This window comes from Caloenas nicobarica, chromosome Z, assembly GCF_036013445.1.
Source record: "Caloenas nicobarica isolate bCalNic1 chromosome Z, bCalNic1.hap1, whole genome shotgun sequence".
NCBI classification, from domain to species: Eukaryota; Metazoa; Chordata; class Aves; order Columbiformes; family Columbidae; genus Caloenas; species Caloenas nicobarica.
The window spans coordinates 80,978,795-81,000,736 of NC_088284.1; the positions used below are offsets into that span (position 1 = coordinate 80,978,795).

Here is a 21,942-nt window from a genome sequence, read left to right on the forward strand (position 1 = left end):
GCAAATTAAACCCTTTCTGAGAGTAGTTCAGAAAAAACAACACTTCATAGATCTCTTCTTTGTCCTTCTAACAGGATGTTTGTCTCAATTGCGAGGACAATCTACCAAGTTTTCAGCACAGGGCTTTCTCTAATAATTCATTATTTCCTCCGCAGCCCCAGTGGCTGCTGGCTGTATTGCTGTATACCTGGTTTCGAGAGACCTGACCATTCACTGAATCCCTTGGAAAGTATCAGTTTTAAGGAGATTGGTATAAATCTTTTGATGCAGACAGCTTGTCACTGCCTTGCTCGACTTTGAGCATTGCCCCGTAGGAGACTATTTGTGACTTGTCCTCTCAGAAGGCACCATCACATTTATGGGGTTTTTAGTCTGATGTTCAAAGTTAATTTATTACGCATCAAGATCAACTAACCAAATTGGAAGTTGTTTTAATAGTGTCTGTTACATAACAGGAAAAAAAGTGTTTATAGTATCACTTAAATTTACCATCCTGATCCTTTTAAAATTAGGCTCACTTTTAAGGTTAAATCACTCACGAAAGATTTAATTGGAGCCACTGACCAACTTTCAGAAGGGAACTACAAGATACTCACATGACACCTTCAAGATTCAACCTTCTAGCATAATAGCCTGCCTAAATTTTGTTAATCCTGGCAGGAGATACAGCAGTTTCATGCTCCTTTTTATCCTGCTCTGTTTACTACCTCTTATCATAAAAAAATTTGGCCTTTGGAGCTGAGAGTGATAGAGTTCAAATTAATTTATTTGTAGTTAAACTGCCATCTGCTGAGAGTCTGCGTGGCTAAATATTTGGGAAAAACACAGTAGGTTAGGAATACGCAGGGTAAAATTCAGCCTTTATAACAAATCCAGGAAAGGCTCTTCCAGCCACTAGGAGAGAAACCACAAAAGTTTAGACTGTGCAGGACACAGTTCCTATTTTGCAACTCAACAGAGTAAAGGGAGGAAGTAAATATGACTTCATAAAAGCAATTGAACAGACTCTGCCTACATCCTCAGCTTGATGTCAAGCCTTAAGGTTAAAGAGAAAGACCAAAACAGCACTAATGTGTAATGTTATTCTGCTGATTTTTGTTTTCTGAGCAGGCCCTGGAATTACTAAATATCTCTTATCTGAAGGAGATAAAAAAAAGCTTTGAAAATGCATTACCACTGATGGCATTGCATTCTTGCTGCCAGGTGGAATAAGCACACGGAGATCTGGTTTACGGTTGTTCATTCCCAAATTCATTGGAGGCGGAGATTTTGCTTGCATATTCTTGTTCAAGTTGCCAGGTGAGACCAGCAGACCTGGTGAGTTGCGGGGGTTGCCATATCCATTTCCTGTTTAGGTAAAAATAAGAAAGAGAAAGAGAAAAAAAAAAAGATAAAAGAGAGAAGCATTATAAACCCCAATGTATTTTTTAAGATTGAATGCTAAAAATGTCAAATACAAACAGATCAAGGTAAATACCTGTGTTATGTAATGTGTCTTTATAGGAAAATAAAACAAATGCCATATTTGGAACAATTGGTTTTAAAATGTTTTCTCTCAGTGCAGCTGACATCTCAGTCGTGCTGAAATTAACTTGATTATATGACTGTGTTTACAGCACTATGGTGTATAGCACAATATATTGTGCACTCGAAGCAGCCGAGATCTAGATCTAGTATTTGCCTGACAGCAGAATCAGGAAAGTTGGACAGTCTTATGGCTTAAAAAAATGTCAAAGCTATGCTGTCTTTTCTTGACAGCTACAGAGGATTCTGCCTTGCATGACTCAGCCTTTTCTAGGTCATGATTTTGTTTTGTTTTTAAACAAAGGATGAGTATAGCAAGGCTATAATTTCCAGAAAAGGCAGGGGGAGGACTAGGAAGACTCTTAAATGCTTTTGGCTCTCTTTCGCCACACTTTTTGGACCTGATTCTGTCAACACTAAAGTCAATGGGAGCAACGGCATAACCTTATTTGGAAAACACCGCTGTTATCTTTCATCTGCATCTCTCTGCTGCTTTCTGCAGGCCCCAAGAACGATTCTTCATTTGCCTTTTTCAGAAGAGAGTTTCCTTTTCTCACTATGTAGTAATGACAACAGTATATCTGTAAGGTTACTGACCTACCATTCCACCAAAAACGAGACCTTCCTATCTCATGCACCTAATTTCACCTCTTGCCCATGCAAAATCTGGGCCAAGAGATGGCTTTTTAGTGTAGCTTTGAAGTTTGGTCTGCACAGGCTCAAGAGAGATACAGAAACTGCCTGGTCATGGAGAGGGAAGAGTACAGAATGAGAAAACTTTCATGCAAAAATACCAAGAAAACCAATGCTAGAGGAGACTTTCTGTGCTGTGCTTATCTTTTCTTCACTGCTCACAGGCTGTGACACACAACCTAGAAATGGTGTGAGAAGATGACCTAGTGAGAGTGGCAGAGTCCCATGAGCTAGATGCCCTGGACCTTCAAATTTCCTTTGTAGTCCGTCCCAAAGTCAGCGAAAATCTCAGTATCTCACTTCCTCCCGCTGTCTCCTCCTCCATGTGAAGTGGGGTTTACAGCCCTAAAGGGCATAAATGGATGGTGGAACTAAATTTGAAAAAGTCTATGAAGTGGGCATAAAAATGACAATACATGAGAGTGAATCTGTCTTCTAGTTAGAATAATGAAGTGTGTCCAAGCATGACTAACATTAAATCGTGTTTCTAATCTGCAAGCACGTCAGCAGATTGTTTTTATCAGATCAGCTAATGCATGGAAAAAAAATCTGTCAAAGGCAATACAAACCCACCATTTCAGGCTCTGGAAAACCCTGAACTGTGAACACTAGGCTTAAGACACAGGAAAAGTATCACAAAGTGCTTGACTTCCATATTTGTGAGATGTCTTAAGTTACTGGCCTGGCCTGGCTTGTTTATTCTCATGCTCTTTCTTATCACGATCTCCCAAGCTTTTGCAAAAAAGCAATTGAGGTGAAAACTTAGAAGCACTCAGATCACTTTAGAGATTTTGTATTAAAATAATTTCATACTTAATCTTGTTGTTTATTTCCTTAATAACATCTTCCAATTAGTGAGATAAAATGAGTGAATGAAAAAAAAGTATGTTTTACACTTAGCAAGCTAAAACAGAAGAACGCTGTCAAGAATTTTCCATTTTGTGTCAGTAGGCTTTTTTTTTTAAATTAACAATTGCTCTCAACATGGATTTGCTACATATTATGCTGTAATTAGTGCTGTGTGTTACTAGAGGTGGTGAAATGAGAAGTGGCATTTTGAATATACAAAAATGTTTTCTTCCAGAAACTACGGTGCCTTTTAAAAGTTGATCTTTTACAAACTGAATACTGAAAAACTAATGACGTGGAGAAATGATTGACAGAAGAAACTGAAGCGAAAGTAGAGTTTCTCTGGGGCTGGTGCCATACAGGAGCTATTTTACCAACAGGAAGTAAAACTGCCTTGTGAAATCTGCTGTACGACAAGGATTAGTTCAGAGAGTCAAAACGACGCTGTTCGAAGAATCAGTGTATTTTTATTTTGTTCTGCGATATACAATCTAATATATTGACAAAACAGCATGTACTGCAATCTATATGTTTGTTTCTGTAGTTGTGATTTTTGGAGAATAGGAACTCTTAAAAGAAAGAACTCCCATTTTCTACAGAAAACTCACTTAATCTAATTTTCTATTAAAAATGAAGAGAAATAATGTACCCATATCAAACTTCACTCTTCAGAAACGTTCATGTGACCTCTATATTATTTCCCTACTGATGTAAAATATTTTGAACAGTGATAACATTTCTTACATTTATATTTTTAGAACATCAAATTGTTTTTAAGAACTGCTGCAATCTTCTCTTTACCAGGAGATTTCTGCTGTTCACGGCATATTATGCCAGCTAGCATTTTGGAGCCATATAATAACCATTTCTCTTTCCAGCCACCAAATTGTTATTCCTTGGTATAATGTGGATTCAGGAATGTAAAACTGTGGACCTTAAACCAAAGACACAGAAACCCGTCATTTGAAAATCAATGCTGAATGCATGCATGCGGTTTGAAGTTAAGAAGAGTCTGCATTTAAACCAGCTCTTTAAACTGTATCCTCTTTACTAAGAAAGCCGTGGCCTTCTCAGAGGCAGCTGTCCCACCTTCAGATAAATCCACCAAAGAAAATGGCCTCATTTAAATTCAGAGGCAAAAAAAAAAAAGTATAAGACTTCTAATATACAAATTAAACCTTCCTTCATCCTATACTTTAAAATTACACTTTGCCTGGAGAATTATCAATTTAGATGTGACTGTATGCAGAATGTCGCATTCCACTATCCACTTGAAAGAGCAAAAATTATATGTCATGTATGAATGGATTTCCTGATTATAGATTATAAGAAAATGAAAAACAGATGGATTTTTGAGCAAGTTGGCTTTACGTTTTTATTTGGTTAAAAGCCATATTTTTGCTGGAATAGAACATTTTTAAACATTACAGATATAACTTGTAATGTATAATGAAAATAAAAACAGTAGATGCACAGGTTTTAAAGGGCATATGTCAGAATTTGTAAATTTGCAGCATTCTTAATTCAAGAAGTTTTCAAAGAAAATAATTTTTCCTCGTGTTGTTTGTGATACTGACTTGAAAGAGTAAAAATATTTTACACAGAAAATAGCTTGTTTCTAGACAGAATTAGTGGAGCAGCACGTGTCATGAAATGCAGTGCCAGACTTTGTATTTGGACTAATGGCAGAAAATAAAGACACGCTTTCTGAGCATAGAATTCTCTTCTTGGGCATGTTCCCACATTCTGCAATTAGGCACAAGTGCCATTGACTTTAGAAGGAATTCTGTCAAAGTACAGACTGCATGAGTAATTCCTGCAATATAACTTTTTAAAAACATCCAGTAAAGTTATTTCGTGCACCAGTAGCTAGTCAGTAAAGAATTAGTAAAAAAAGAAAAAAAAACCAAACTTGGAAAAGTATGATTCGAACTATATTATAAATTCATGTACTACTTTCTTAAATGGTCACTTTCATGTTTTAAGAATTTAAGAGTCCAAGTAGGGCATAAGTTTATTCAGGACAGGACAGACAGCAAAGTCTACTTCTCTCCTTTCATCTCCCATTAGTAACACCAGTACCTCACATGTAGTTTTGGTCATTGGTATTACCGTGATTGCAAAGTGGCTGGGATTCTTGATATTGTCAGAGTGAGGGCAGTAATTCTGTACTAAGCATGTAAGCCAGTAAACTTTCCATGTGTTAAGGTAGTACAAATGAAGAAATAATAACTTATTTCAATATTTCTCAACATTCCTGACAGCATTGTCATGATTCAAAGTCTTTAAGTCTTGAAAAATTGGATAACTTTTGTATTTTGATTTGTTGAAGTTTTGAACCAGTCGTATCCCTACTTGTTTCTTTATAATGTGTGATTTCAAAAATACACTGAGTGAAAAATCCTCTGTGGTAGTCCTAGAAGAATGAAGACCAAGATGCACAATTGCTTGTCCTTTCTTTAATCTCTCTTTCATTTACTCTAATGCTTTTCACTGGCCATATGGGTTGAGAATTTACAAGATTTTTATGAACCTGGGAAGCCTAGTTCCCATTAATTTTAATAAGAAAAGAGCTTTCAAATTTTTGAAGAAGTTTCAATAAATATTAATGGTCATTTCAAGTTTTCAACATGTGTATGCTCTTACTTGTGGAAATTACTGTAATTCTTTCCAGAAGAATATGGACATTCCATTTCATGGAGTATTCTCATTTCTTACTGGGCTATGTTAAATGCACATCCCATATGTATGACACTATGACTGACCACCAAGACTATCAAAAAGAATGTTAAATTCAGCATGAATCTATATAAATATGAGAGCCAACTATGCTACAATTTACCTGCACTTCAAAATGTATGTACATAAAAAAGAATTAATGCAGGAATAGAAATTTCACTAAACTGTCACCCAGTTTTGCACTCTTCACTCAGTTTACTTTCCCACTTTCTGAAGGAATGGTAATTGTTCCTAACAGTAATTAAAAGGCAATGAAAGGGTTCCTTTTCTCTCTTACATCTTATGTGTATTTTTTTAAATGCATGCACACTGTTACAACAGGCTATGCTTTACCACCCAAACAAAATAGATACCAACAATAAAGCACTAATGCCAGGAAGCTGTACTGGTGTTCACCTAAATGTAATTTTTTAAAGAGATAATTGAAGATTCTTACATGTTGCATGCTAGTCATTTCACAGTACATGACCTCTACTAACTTCAAGCAGTAGAAGAAAACCAATGTGCAGATATGCTCATCCAGAAAAAAGAAAACCTTTATGTTAAAGTAGCTGCCTATTCCCACAATATTACACTAATGGACCTTCTTTACTGAATTACTGGGAGCCAGCTCAGACATGTATAAAAAACCTACTGACTTTGTGTGAAAGAATTCTCAAGCATCTTGTGAAATATCAGCTGCGTTTTGGACTGAAATAGGATGAAAGTGCTGTGGACACACAGACATTTGGAAGAATGGGAAGAGAATGGGAAGAAAACTATCTCAACAACCCTGTTACTGTTTTAGAAATCAACCATTTAGAAAGAAGGTAAATAAAAAGGTAGAGATTCCTGCAACTGTATAAAACAAAGTTGATATCCAGGTCTCTCTCTAACTCACTTATTCTTGCCATGCAGGTTGTTAATGGGAAATTCTTATTCTTTAATTCTAAAGCTATGTAAAGGGCTCTAATGGCACTACAGATGTCCTGTGCTGTGAAAAAAAGTCAGTATTTGGGAATCACTGAAATACTGCTAATACTGTTGGCAGTTCAGGTGTACATGAGGGCCACCTGCACTGGGACCTCACAAAGTTAACGTTAAACCCTGTGTTCCATTTCATGATTCTGGGTGTTAGTGAGATGTCATTTTGGAAACCAGGTAAATCTCTGCTGCTTCCACTGCAGGAGAGGTAAATGGTATCATCAAATTTCCCAAGGAAAACTATGCCTATGATTTGCCTATATTTGTAGTATACCATGAGGGAAATGACTTCTTCTGTAGCTCACATTTTTCAGTTTTTCTGTGTCTCTGTGCTGATTCAAATCCCTAGGCTCAGATCCTATATACTTAGCACGGGTTTCATTGCTAAATCTCACGTTTAGTGTAATTAACAGTCTTTTAACCAGTTCTGTGGTCCCCCTCACCAGACCTGATCCAGATCCTCACCCATGGGGTGACATCTTGGCCTGTCCCCATCCCCACAGAGATGCCTGGTGCCCGGGGCTGGGTCTGTCCCTGGCTGTCCCCTCACCATCCCTGCTCCCTGGCTGGGGCAGTGGGATGGGTCCTGGCTGCAAAGCCCTGCCCTGACACCCCCAGGAACCTCCATTGTTCCTGACCCCCAGCTGTTCCCAGCCTCCAGGGTGTCCTGGTGGCACGTTCCTCATCATGAAAGAATCAAAACCCAATTCTTCCTGTTCAAATCTTCATGTTGAGTACTGCCAGCTACCTTAATGAGCTGTTTACATGGATTAAGTACTCAAAGTTATTTCCAACCCTTGAGCTAGTGCCACGTAACATTTGGAACATCTGTACAACCCACTCTGTGTGTAGTATTTGAAGGTGCGCACAACTATTGCTGAAAAAGGGCATGTGTATCCCACACTGCAGCAACTGGGCTCAGATTTCCTTCAAGACACAGACGATGCTTCTCAGGCAGAAGCTGAAAGTAAAGAAGTGGCTCTCCAGCCACTTGACAATGTGGAATATGTTGCAAAACACATTTCTGGAAATCTAAGGACATGCGAGAAATCTGAGATGCTTTTTCTGCCAAATGGAGCAATAGATGAGTTTATTTAGATGTAGAATGAAAGACTATGAGAACAGAAACCTGACCTGTGTATCACAGACCATTACACTTCATGCAAATATTTTACTGCTGAGTAAAGTGCATAACTAAGTACACGGCAAACTAACCTGATCACTGACACTGCGGTTATGTTTTGGTGCTATAATAAGATCCCTATTTAAATGTTTCTAAAGTAGCTCTTGCACTAAGTATTCTCCCACTTTAGTCTAGGAGTTCACACCTTAATAAGTGTAAAGGTGGCACCTGACTGTCTGCAGAATTAGCCTGCAGCTGCTCACATAAGGAACTGTGAGCGATGCTTCAAAACATTTGTTATTGCAATTCGGTTTCCCAAGCTGTAGGCAGATATTGCAGCCCATCTCTGGACTGCCTCCTTGCAATGTTTGTAATAGCGGTATATCATATCGGCAGTGATGGCCTGTCGCAAATTCTTTATATTCTGAGGCAAGAGGGAGTACTCCTCCTTCTCCAAGAATGATTATACTCATTCCTCCCTTTTTTGCCCAGCAAAGAAATAGAGCAATAGATGACACACATCCAGGTCCTGTTTGTATTTTTAAAATTTCGCAGTGCAGCTACTATTGTTAGTATGCTTCTATTCTCACATTGTCTGATCATAGCATCTTACTATTTGCTTTCATAATTCTTTAATGGCACCTCATTTCAGGAATCTCAGAGCATATAGTTTTAATGCAGAAACACTATATTTCCTATATACTTACTTCTGATTGTATCAATTAATTTATTTCCACTTCCACAACACTATTTTGTTCTAATGTGGTTATTTATCAATAGCTATGATCATCTCAAACCCCATATATTTCAAGTTATCTTTTCTTGAAGCTTCACCTAATCAGCAGAGTAACTAAGTTGTAATTATCAAGAAAAAACACTTAAGAAAATTACACAATGACCTTCAGTTTTGTGCTTTATAAATATTATATGCCTATAGTTCAAATACGTGGGCACCGCACAACGAGCATCAGAAATATATTCCTGTGTGTTTTAAGTTTTTAAGGTCCAAACAAAATGTCAGGGATCAGACAGTCACCTAGAAGTGGCTCATGGTGTAAAAACAGCTGGTGCTGCAGCTGCTACCACGAGGAGCAGGCACAGTGCAATGTCCCCTACCGCGAGTAGTGCTCCCTCCTCACTCACTGCTCACGGTTGCGAAGATCAGTCCACGCTCTGCACTAGGAATCAGTGATTTTTCCACACTAAGGTTTTGTCTGTTAGGAGAGGTCAACACCAAAAATCGAGGGTGGTTTTGGATGGTGTTCAGCTGAAATTCAATTTGTACAACTGTTTTCCAGAAAATCTCATAGTTAGTGGCACAGGCCTGGTCTCTTAACGTGCAAGATACAGAAGTCATATCCAGATCTCACTGACCTGAGACAACCCCTCTACAAAATACGTTTTGTGGACTTGGCTGATCTCTTCTGATTACAAGTTAATTCGTATTACAGTAAAGCAATTAAATAATGCATTTTAGTAACATATCTTCCTTCATCCTGAATATGTGCTGAAAAGATTCTCCATTCTAGTCCTGTTTATGTGATCAGTATTTATTATTTTTTTTAATATAAGCTGTTCTAGAGTCAGAAGAAAGGAGGAAATAAACGACAAACACTTAGGTGAGAGGGAAAACTAAATTACTGAAAAATATAATATTTTCTGAAGATACACAGGAGAAAGATACAAGTCTGGGAAGAGCAGAGGACTTTTATGTCCTCTTGACTGCCTGAGTGAGAGCCTTTAACAAATCATCTACTTTTAACAAATTATTCGTTGATGAGAAATCATTTCCTTTTTTGGGTGTTTAATATCACTTATCACTTTTCGGAAAAATGCTTTGTTAATGAAAAATATTTCAAGACAAAATAATTCTAGTTATAATCTGAACATATTATTTCAAAACGTACTTTCTTGTTTCACAAAAAAATTTTAGAAAAAAACCTGTTAACATTTTTTTTTAATAAACATAGCTAAAGTTAACTTGTTGATTTCTGTTAAATGCGCAACTATTAAAAAAATGAAGAATGCATAATTTAAAATTCAATGTCAGGAAAATTTCAGGACCACATATATTAAACACAGATGATACTTATATTTTTAACTTACCAATGTTGTCAGAACAGATACACACACAAAAGGAAAGTGTTTTGCACGTAGGTAATACTAGTTAGATTTGTTTTGAAATTTAAGCAGATGCAAATAAAAGATCAGTAACTAATCCATCCCTGTCTCCTCTTGCTTTTATTTCTGGGAGATGGTTCCAACTGTTAACCAAAGGAAAAATCAGCTTGCAAGAGATTTGGAAAACAAATGGATTCTGTGGATTGAATATCTTAATTTGGGAATCATGGTAAAAGTTAAAGAGAAGGCATCACATTAACTTAATATGCCAGAAGCTTCCATGTGTGGCTGCAGTCCCAGCCTCAAGAGGTTAAAAGCATTTCTCGCCTTTTTTTTTTTTTTTCCCTCAGAGCAAAGTCATTGCCGCATTCCAGATCCAGGAGACATCAACTGTCTCTTTCAGGACTCAGGACAGGCATGATATCCAGATGTTTGATAATTTGCAATGCCTTTTTGTATTTTCCGAATTTGAACAAGGATATGGATTGCAGCGTGCAACAGAAGACAGTGTGGTGTCTTAATGAGCAAGAATGCACAGACTAAAAAAACACTGAAATCCCTGTCTCACTGAGGCAAAGCATAAAATTCCCCCAGACTTCGGCAGGAAAAGGATTTCATCTGAAGAATCCAAGTTATTCTTGAGAAACATTTGAAAATACTTGTCATAAATGAAAAGAAGTCAATCATGCCTGTCTTTAAAATCCCACTTACAAAGAACCACAGTTTGTATGAGTCACTTAATTGTTCATTACCCGTGAACTTGGGGCTTTCTCCCTTTCAATCCTTTCAAGCTGTCTTATAAATACAAATATTGAGACACTGTTGATTAGAGAAATGATGATACAGAGAATAACTAAATAAATTACTAAGTCAACACTTAACACAACTGATGGAAACCTAATAAAGGCCAAATTTCCACAGATTTTCACTGAAGTTGACTCAGAATAAGCTTGCTTGGGTCTTTTCATTGGTAAGAGGTCAAGTTAGATGAAAACACACGCATCCAATCTTTGCATAGAGGTTGCAAGAATTTTTTTTTTTTTTAATTTTTACATGGACAGCAACATCCATCCTTTCAAACTTATTCTCAAAGTTTCACTAGTGTGATTTTTACCTGTATCAAAAGAGTCTGAGTAAGCTGAATAAAACAGATCTGTTGCTTAGGGCAGAAAGAGGACTCAATTTTGGAAAGGCCTGTGTTGGCTGCCTACGCAGAAATGAAACTCAGGCACTGTTAGATAGAGTATTTCCTTCATACTATCTTCTAGATTTGTCAAAGAAGTTCTAGTGTTCCTGCTTTATCACAAATCTCCTACTGTAGCTACTTCCCTTAAAACATCAAAAAAAAAAGTGTATATCCTCCATATATGGAGGAAAGCTTGTAAAAGGAACATTTAACAACATAACAGGAGTGGAAAAGAGAAAAGAAAAGGAGAGCTGTTATGTTTTTCATTTCTTATCCCCCTCCATGGTTTTAAGCCAACCTGCCAATTTATGATTTCTCATTGTTTGGATTTGGCACTGTTGCATCACAAACTCTGTTATGAATGACTGCAATTTCTTTTTTTTTTTTTTTGGACTGCAAACTTCCTTGGACAGGAGCTATTGTTTACTCTGCTTTTGTACCGCATCTTGCCCAATCTTTGGATCAGAGGTCTGTGAGTGACTGCACTCATCGAGTAACAAGGGAAGGACACGGCAAACCCAGTCCTAACAGGTTGCCCATAAACTGTCATTTGGGAGTCATTGTTCTAAGCTCACTTGTTTATTTTACATATTCCACCCTTGTAGCCTAAGAATTAGTTTCTCTTGACTATGCCAAGCATTTCAGGGCACAGTGAAGAATATTCATGTAAGCTTTCTTTTCCCATTAGTTTGCTTGCTTATGTATTTAGAGTTTCAAAAGACAATATAACCAGGTGACTTTGAGATGCTTGCTTATTTTTTGTACTGCTTGTAGGTTTATTTGGGCAGATTGCTTTTTTTTTTTTTTGTAGTAATCCACTCTTTTTTGAGAAGATTCAATCCAGATCGTCTCTACCCTGAGGGTTTACAAATTAAAAAAAAAAAAAAGAACCTATTTTATATATATTCCCATGTGGCTTGGAATACTGGGAGAATATATAACACATTCACCCACAGTCAGAACATAACCATGAAAAGAAAAAGGAGCAGGAAAGCACTGGTAAATTATGATATGGGCTGGCAGATCCAGGACCCGAGCCCTCAGAAGATGAGAAGGCAACTGTTAGCTTGTGGTTAATTTCTAGAAGGAAATGTCTAGCTGCTGGTTTATAGGTAAATACAGGATTCAGTTATTATAAAGACATGAGATGAATTTTTCAAAACGTACTACTGATCTTTTCGGCTTTTAATGATTTTAAAGAACAGGTTTAAAAGTAATTTGAGGATGTTTGATTTAAAGAGAAAAAGTGCTTAGCCCCTCTGACAGCACTTTTAGATTCCCAAGTACTTTTTAATAACTTGCTCCTTTAGTTTAGTATTAATGTCAAGATGGAGGCAGTACAAAAATCAAACAGTGAAATAAATTACAGGAAGTGAATAAACAATTAAAGTAAGTATATTTTTTATTATACCCAGCTTGGATTTAAAACTTGAGATTGAATTTTTCTTTCAATTTTATTATTTATAATGGTTTTAAATGTAAAGAAATTATGTTGATTGAGATTGGCTTATTTCATTCAAAAGAAAACTTAATTATAAAACACAAAATGCAATACCATATAAAAACGAAAAGTATAACTCGATCTAAAAATACAACTCAGTTCGAAAATCAAAAGTTTAAATTTCAGATGCAAAGAAAGACATTCCCTGATACTGTTTTATTTTGGTTTTAAAACTATTGAAGTATTTTTTAAGTTTTAATCTTTTATAGGGCATACAACTTACATATTGAGCCACCGAATAAATCTTGAGATCAGATAATTTACAGTACTAAAACTTTATAGTCTTTTTTTATTTCTGGTCAACTTACTGTTAAGTGGTTTTGTTATAGGCTACGGTCCCTAAAAATTAAAAGAACTCCTCATAGTCTGTTATGCATACAAGTAATATGTCACTTGCTCTGGGTAACCCAGAGTAAGTGACATTTGGGTGATTTGGGTCCAAAAAGTTCTTGTACTGTCTTTCAATCAAAAACCTCTGGTTTGAGAGAATAGTGTCAAAGACATAGCTCTATTTATAATTAGCAACTGTACTAAAAGTGAAGTTCACTTCAATTTTCTATGCAGTTGTTACTATCACATGATAGAAACTCTTCGATCAGTGTTTGGCTAAGAACGAATTTATTCTAACAAACCTGTGATAATTGTGGTTTAACTTAAAACCACCACTGATGTTATTTAATTGTGCAGGATAATAAAGAAATAGTCAGCTTTTTAAAGTTCTATTTATATCTTGGGTTGACTCCCAAGGTAAATTGTGGATGATTTCAGGGTTATTGCTTGAAATAAACCAAACCAACAAAATAACAGACTTCTCAAAACACAGGCTTAACTAATCTTTTTCCGTTTCTGATATTGCAGTTATAACGTAATTTGTTGTAACACAATTTGTTAAAGTAGTGTAGAAACTGAGGCCTGGTGTTGGCAATCAAAAGTAGTTTCATTTTATAATGGCAGAAATGAAACTCTTTAGACAACTCTTCTTGGACTATGGTATTTTGAATATATGCTATTTTTGGACACTGCAGAAAAATGCAAATTCATAATGTTCTAATTTGGTCAGAAATATGAATCCTAACAGATTAAACCACATGATCATGCTACCAGCTTCTAAGATGCCAAATAGAAAAAAACACAGGGGTCTCTGTTTCTTGTGAAGAATGATGAACAAAGAGAACTTTTGAAGTTTATTCTTCTGCACCCAAAAGAAAGAAGACTCTTCAAAATAGTGCCATTGTGGAATGATGCAACTAAGACAGAGGATTCAACCTTATAGTGACCTTTCCGTCTTCCTTCAGCCCTGTATCAAATTCTTCCTACTGCTCTGCATTTAAGAGGTTTAGGAAACACTTCTTTAATGGTGTTTAAAGCTCTTATTGCCAGATAAAGAACAAAGACTATTCATATGATTAAATATTTATGATGCATTCCTAGCAATGCCCCTAATACATAAACCCCTCAAATCAATTGCCTGCTCCCAAGTTATACTGCTTGATAGCTTAATGCATAACACTGCACCCAGGAAATACAAATTCTTAATTTGCGAGTAAATAATCAAGCTGTTCCTCATCTTATATATGCTTTTAATATTTTTCCAGGAAAAAAAAAATGTATTTAGAAAGTATAAATCTTCAACTGGCATAGTGATTTACAGGTTTCATTAGGAACAAGGATTATTTATCCCAGTGCATGTGTAGAGGAACCTTTATTTTAGGATGTGCGCCTTTTAAAAGAAAACATTGCCTTCTTTGCTAATTGCTTTCCGGCGCCTTTTTAAGGGAACAGGGAAACCAGTAAGGAGGCAATGCTATTTCTTAATAAGCCAGTAGAGGGAGCCCCTTAATAGGACAATCAATTTCCTATCCGAGCCCCTCCGCCGCCGTTCGTGAAGTTTCGACTACATAAGAGGTTAAAGTGAGATAAAATGCGAATATTGCCAGAATTAATCTTTCTTTAGCTGTGTTTCACAGGCTAACGAAAGATAATTAACGAAACTGTAATTTTCTATCATGCTTGCCTTTTTTTTTTGAGAACAAAGAAGACTAATAGCTGAGTTCCGTGGTCTGCTTTCCCTACTGCTAAATTAATACAAAATGACCCCTCAAAGCTTCAGCATGCGTTTAAAGTGCCTTTCTGGTACAATACTGTGCAGTTCCAATTTTACTACAAATGCATCACACAAACATCTGTGACTCATTTATGTGTGAATACAAAAGGGGGGCGGTCAAACGCAGGCTGAGAAGAGCCAAGAAAGAAAATATCACTATATCCAGAATTTCTTTATAAGCAATTTTATGAGACAACATCAGAATCGGCAAATATATCAGCTTTGGTTTATAGCGCACAAAATGGATCTGATCTTCCAGCTATTTTTCCCTACAGTTCTGATGGCAGTTAACCCAGTGAAATTGGACGTGCTCCATGTTTTACCACTCGGCTTATTTTCTTTGAACATATGTGTTTATTTCTCAAACTGAAACAGTAATCTTGCCATTGTCTTTTGTAATCCGTATTTGTAATAATGCAACACTGCTGACATTGCTAACAAAACGCCGGGTTCGTGGAGCAAAGGGGACAACTCTGACAACATCGCTTTGATAACACAGACCTCAGCAAGTACAGTCCTCATCAGTTATGTGGGAGCAGGTCTAAAGGAGCTAATCTTTTTCTCTGCATGGGTATTTTGAAAATCCTTTCCCTGTTGTGTACCAAAGCACTTAAGTAAATATATAAAACCAAGCTTAAGTTAATTACTGATTATTTAAGCAAATGCTAACAGATTTTGCTGACTGGCAAGGGTCTTAAAGCAAGGGCTTGAAATGAAGTTCATGCTCAGTAGATTGAAGCCTAACGAAAGACTCAATATTGAAATCTTTACTCAAGCTTGAATTCAGTAAATGAAACCGCAGTTCCACTAAAGTCAAGGGAAAAACTCCATGTGACTTAAAAAGGACCACGGTTTCTGACACTGACCTCAGCAGCAGTTTTGTATGAACAGGGCTATGCAATGGACCCAAAAAGTTTTTATGGAAAGGCTAATGTGAAGGAAAACAGACATTTATGTCCGTGGAATTTGTTGAAGTGCAAGATTTTCTACATTGCTGAAAACAAACCTCTTCCTACCAATAAAAGCACAAATATCAACTCCCCGCCCCCCAGCTGGGGGAAATAAACCGATGCCGATCACTTTCTAATATCCCACCTCCAGCATGGAGCTATTTTAGGACTCAGTCTTTGAAGGAAATCCTTTGTTCACTTACAAAAATAAATATAAATACTTTTCTCTTTACCTGCACTGGTGCCTGCACCCGTTGTGAGGTCCCCACCCATCAGGCCACCTAGGGGGTTGAAATGAAATACTGAAAATGAGCACAATAAATTAGAACAGGCAAACATTCAAAACTTTTTTCTCTGACTTCAAATAGCCTGCTCCAGTACCCACCACTCTTTTCCTCCAACTTCAACAGGCATCGGATCAGGCCCAGAATCATAAAATTCTAATGTTTAATGTTACCTGCATGACATATTTGCCTTTCAAGGACAAACAAAATAGGTAGTACACAACATTTCATTATTTTGTTTTCATGCTTCCACAGCACATGAAAAATATATTGTATTTGAAAGTTATGTAGTAGTCTTTCATTTGAAAACTATCTCTAGTTCAGTTTTAGTCAGAAATCAAAGGCTTCCACATAGGATTGGGAGGAAGAGATGGAAAGTTCCTGCGTTGGAGTGTAACTCAGAATCCGTAACATATATTTACATAGCTTTTCATTTTAATTTCCTCAGCTTTTCATAGACATCCCCTCTGAGGATTTTTAAAACTTCTCTTTCCACTTGGGAACCTCAAATGCTTCTTTGAACCCGGTACACTTAAGGATCTTGATGTTGCTTCAGCCAGACAGATTGAATGAACTTAATCCCCATTTATCCTATTCAGAGGTGAGCCTTCATCGTCACCCAGCAAAGCACAGCCTCTCACTACACAAGGCACTCAAGTGCAGAGCTCAACTAACATTTGCCCATCAAGGAACCTGTGAATGCATAAATAATAATAAATTCTGCATTTAGCATCTAGACTGATGACTTTCAGTAACGAGTGTCCTATTTTAATTGCTTCAACTTGTGTTTTTTTTCTCCCCTGCCCCCGTAAGGTTTACGGTATAGTGAGCTCTTGCATGAATTAAGTAGACAAGCTGCCTTTTTATGAAACAGCAAATTGTCTGCCCTTTTATCCTTGATTGATTTCCTTAGTCAATATTCAGCTTTTTCTAGAACCTTTTTTTTTTTTTTTTTTAAATTTTCTAAATTGGGAATAGAACCCCCTTTGACTCTTCTTTTGATTTTTTTTTTTCAACACAGCAATTTTGGACAAACTGTTATGACCGGTAAAAACAGAGTTCTTGTTTCTCAGAGTAAAATTTAAAGTGACCTAAGGCACGCAAGCAGCTGATAAAAGAGCATTTAAAGGGAGGGGATGGAACAGAGCCTACCTGTGTTACCTGCACTCGGAGGCCGATGTGTCACGCCAGGAGACATGCTATTTCTTTGCAAAGAAGGATGAGCCAGCGGCAAAAGGTTGGGGTTTCCCAGCGAGCTGACTGGGTTGCTGTACACCAAACTGTTGTGGTTGGACACTGGGATAGAAACTGGCATCTCAAAGTTTGGTGGTGGAACAGCCTGTACAAGCAAAAAAGGGAAACAAAGACGAGAATAGTACAGAAGCACAACAGCCTTCAAGTACAGTTGCTCTATATTTAGTTCAAATATTTTGTAGTTGGTGGTTAAAACATTTATACTCGACCCCCTCCCCCAAGAGTCAAGAGAAGAGTTTTCAAAAGTGTTACCAAGGCTTTTTCAAATCATGATTCCATCTTCCTTTAACGCAGCTTGCACTTCTACTTTGTAAGGTCTGGAAACATTATTTCACTTTTTTTTTTTTGTTTTGTTGGTTTGTTTTGTTTAAAACAAAACCCTGTTTTATGAGGCTTAATTTTCTTTTTCTTTCATTTGGTAGTCGTAATTGTTCACTTGCAATATCTTAATCTAGTCTCATGGATGACTGCAAGATCAAAGGTACATTGCTATGGTGACTTCATTGCATGGAGAAAAATTAGAAGGTGTGGAACGCAAAAGCAAAAGCTTTAATTTCAGCTTGTGTTGCTTTAGCAACCAAAATGATCCCAAATCACCTTAAAGGCACCAACACAGTAAATTACTTTTTAAAAAGTTTCTATCTTGCCTTGGAGGGGCTTAAAAGAAATGAAGTTCTACTCAGGGCCAGGCAGCAAATACAAGAACTTTAGATGTACAGTAGTCTTTGGGTTCTTTTTTTTTTTTTTTTCTCGTGGGGTGATATTGTTTGATGGCACCTTTTCAAAATACTGTTTCCATACTTTAAGGCAGGATCCTCTCCTGAGCCACTTTCCTTTGCAAAAATCCCATTCGAAAAAGAACCAAATTATGGACCATGCTGACAGAGGGTGTGAGGAGATGCAGCACCTGATTGTCATTAAGCTCTTAGAAAGCTGAACTCGAGATTTCTTTGTTAGTTGGTGGGTTTATTGTTTGGGGTTTTCTTGGGTAGCAGTTGCCTGAATTTCTCCAAAATTTATGGCTCTGGTGGCATTCAAACACATTAGAACTCGGTATTTATCTGTTTAAAAATAATTAATTTCTTATCTTTGTGAATGAAAAGAAAACTTTTTCAAAATGGCCTGACAGCATTTTAAATATTCAAATACCTGAATGCAAACAAAGTACCCCTTAATTTGCCATTTCAAAATCTCATGAGCTCCACGAGTCCAAACCCATCAAAAAATTCTTTAAACCAGCCTTGTAACATCTTTGGAGAGAGGAAATTGTGGATTTTAATTTTGTACTTGGCAGCTGATAGTACTGCTAAGTCTTCAAGGACCTAGGGGGAGAATGTTGAGAGCTGGGCACATAATCTGCTGTGTCAGGCAACAGAGATGCCCTGACCTTGTGCCACCCACGTGTCTCTTCTCTGGCTGTCCAGAGCTGTTGGCTGTGCCCTGCATACTACAGCGTTAGCCATCAAATTAGAGATATCCCTTAGGTTTTTTTTCCTCTCTTCTGTTTCTAGAGGCAGGCAGAATTTTGCCCTCAATACAGAGGAACCATTTTTGCCTAACCACTGAAACAAAACAGCAAGATTTTAATTCAGGGGATGATGTGACAGATACATTACACAAATGCCTTGTGGACTTATTTCAAGGTGTTGATTTAGCTCTGAAACCTATGACGTAGCCCGTGGCCTGGGTTTGTGAGAAGTGGCCACAGCAGAACATCTGAGATCAAGCTGGGCACTGGAGCAGAAGGACCTGCTGGCATCGCTCCCCAGCCAGGGCTGCACGCTGGGACCCGCTTCCCTCTGTCGAGGAGATGAAGTGCACCCCAAGGGTTTAGGTAGAGGTGGGAATGGGAGGAGAGTTGTCTGTGGAATCTACATGTTCAGTGAGCAAAACTACACATGCTGCCAGGTTTGTGGAGGGATCCTGAAACACAGTAATGTTTGTGTCTCGCAAATAGAAGAAAAGAGGATAAATGATTACATGATGAAAAATGTAATTGCTGAAGTGTCTTCTTTATTTCTTTCAGAAGCAACTTTTTTTTTTTCCTGCAGATGTCTTTACAGTTGATGTCCAGCTTGCTATCTGCATCTGTGACCTGTCATTCAAAGGAAAATTTACAAAGTACGTAGCACAAGGAGTGTATGTTATGAATGAGGTCTGGGTCTCCTTGGAAATAAGTTCACATAGCGTAGCCTGAAAGATTTTATCAGCCTGAAGGTATGTTTTGAAGCAAGACATTCTGTTCACTGGCCACAGAAGGACACAAGAGGTTCCCAAATCCCAGGTATGGCTGCTCCTGGAACTCAAAGCCAGCTGCTGCTGCTGGTTTCTGCCTTTTCAAAAGGTTTTAGCCAGTGAATTCACATGTGGATGGATGTCTTAGCTCCACCGCTGAGACACAAATGAATCAACATGGAGAGTCTCACTGTAGTGTTCAGGGCTGTGGTGGAGAGCCCTCTGCTTGGTGGCTTTGAGCACACGGTCCTGTCGGCTGCACTGCCAGCCCAATGTCAGGCTGAGTGTCACTCACTGGCAAGCACTTTGCACAGTGTCTTCTCCCACTCCATCACGAGATCTGTGAAATCTGCCCTCTGAGCCCGGGTAGACAGCTGAAGACACCGCTATTGTCCCTATTTTATCAATTTGTTTTCCTAATCTCAACCTCTGTTGAGCTATCTAAACTAAAACATGGGTATAAATGCAAATCTGAAGGTTTTGCCAATCCCTAACAGGCTCATCAGCTTTCGTTATTATGCCCTGTACTCATTCCATGTATAAACTAAACCCTTCAAGGGCTGAAATCTTATTTTTCTACATTAGCACAGCACAAAAGAGCTCCAGTCTTGGTTGCTTTTGTGGCTGCCAGTCTCACTAGTCATCACTGAAACATACAAACATTGCTGAAGCAGATACTTGACTTTCCTTTTGTAATTTTAAAAATATATTTTCAGCTAGTTAAGCAAATTATTTTCTTAATTCCTGTAGTAATGGCCTCATTTTCACCATTTTGCCTACTGTCTGCCTATAGTTACATCTCTTTACAGAGTACTTCATAGGCAATTTTATTAGGGCAAAGTCAGTTTATTTGCTGCTTTGCAGCACAGTACACACTCAGATCTGGGATATAGTAGTTTTTATTTCTTCTCCTCAGTAACAGAAGGTTAAAGAGAGAAGTTTGTGTGGATAAGCACCAGTATTAAACAGTAAGTCTCCAGCTACACTTTTCCTCTGATTGCCCAATTTCTTTTACAGTCTTATGTGTCCTTCACCAACAACGTACTGCAGATTCCCTAGTCCTTCTTGGTGGTAAGTCACGGGGTGTATCTATTCCAGCTAGGCCTGATGGACTTTAAAGCTCATGATGCACTTGTGTAATATCTATATTAGTAAATTAAACTTGCCTAGGAACTGAGGCCATCCGAGGCCACAGAGTAGTCCATGTCCATACTGTTAAGCTTTCTCAACGTCAAAACCATCACGACTACATATAAACTGACACTTGGGAATTGTTTCTGGCCTGGGCTAACTACCAAACAGAGCTAAGAAATGGTCTGGGAGAGCGTTATTTGGCCGGTGCCAAAAGCATACCAGGGACTGTTCAAATGATCCAGGGCAGAGATAATCACCTCCCGCTGCCTCGATGCGTTCTTTGCCATTTGCTAATTAGCTAACATAGATGTAGCCTTACTCTAACGTGTATGCATCTTGCCACATTTTGCCTTTTTTTTTTCCTCTCTCACTCTCTCTCTATTTTATTTTATTTTATTTTATTTTAATTTATTTTAATTTATTTTAATTTTTTTTTTCTTTCCCCCCTCTTTTCTCTGTCTTTTCTCCTTCGGACACAATTGCCAAAGAGGGCAGATGGCTCACCTGGGAGGAAAACGCCAGTGCCCAGCACACACTGTGTTAGACGTGTGCTCCACAAGCTGTGGTATGTTGTGCAAAGCAAAGTGCTGGGGACTCAAAACCCTTGGAAACTAATGGACCAAACATTCTATGTTAAATATTGTTTTTACCCTTCGCATGTTCAACCAGGCCTTCATTTATTTAGAGACAGAGATACTTATAGCTCCCTACTAGCGGACTATTTCTGTCTCCTCTGCTTTCATCACTCTTATGAAAACTACAAATAAATGTCTAATTATTATCAGATGTTTTAGAACAATATAAATACTTATCCCCAGAAAATTATCTGAGGAAACATTGTTGGCCTTAGCTGTTAGGAGCAAAAGCCAATTTTGTTTTCATTTGGCAGCAGCTTTATTCTGTCAGAAAACTAGGCACAGGCATTGCATTGTTTTATATATTTTTTTAAGTAGTGACCTTATGAGTTGACTTGGTGACTTTTTGTTCAATTTTACTTTCTTCCCCTCAACTTTCTTGGCTACCTTTAGTGATCACAAGTAAATGAATATAACTTCATTAACTAGGTTTGAGCTCCATCTTGCTCATTACATCCCGGCTTATTCCAAGAGAAGTATCTCCCTTTGCATTAGGGGAGAACACCTACTGATTCTTCCTTTTGTGGTCAGCAGCTTGATGGAGCCACAGACCTCGAACTCTGTGTGTGAGGTATTCAAAGGAGGGATAGAAATGCTAATATTTTGTGTTTCTGTATCTCTGAAGCGTCTCTGAAGTAATTTCACAA

General features: G+C 37.7%; 1 protein-coding gene across 14 annotated transcripts in view; it reads right to left on the minus strand.

Moving 5' to 3' along the window:
* The window catches only part of MEF2C (myocyte enhancer factor 2C), a 140,398-nt gene that overhangs the window by 14,096 nt on the left and 104,360 nt on the right, over positions 1-21,942 (minus strand). For 11 of the 14 annotated variants that reach the window (XM_065656252.1, XM_065656250.1, XM_065656251.1 and 8 more), the window contains 3 exons: positions 17,190-17,376; positions 15,987-16,034; positions 1,175-1,347 (listed from right to left, as the gene is read on the minus strand). In XM_065656252.1, the coding sequence (XP_065512324.1) occupies positions 1,175-1,347; positions 15,987-16,034; positions 17,190-17,376 (408 nt within the window). The remainder of the gene's footprint in view (positions 1-1,174; positions 1,348-15,986; positions 16,035-17,189; positions 17,377-21,942) is intronic. The other 3 variants (XM_065656260.1, XM_065656256.1, XM_065656259.1) reach the window with 1 other exon arrangement.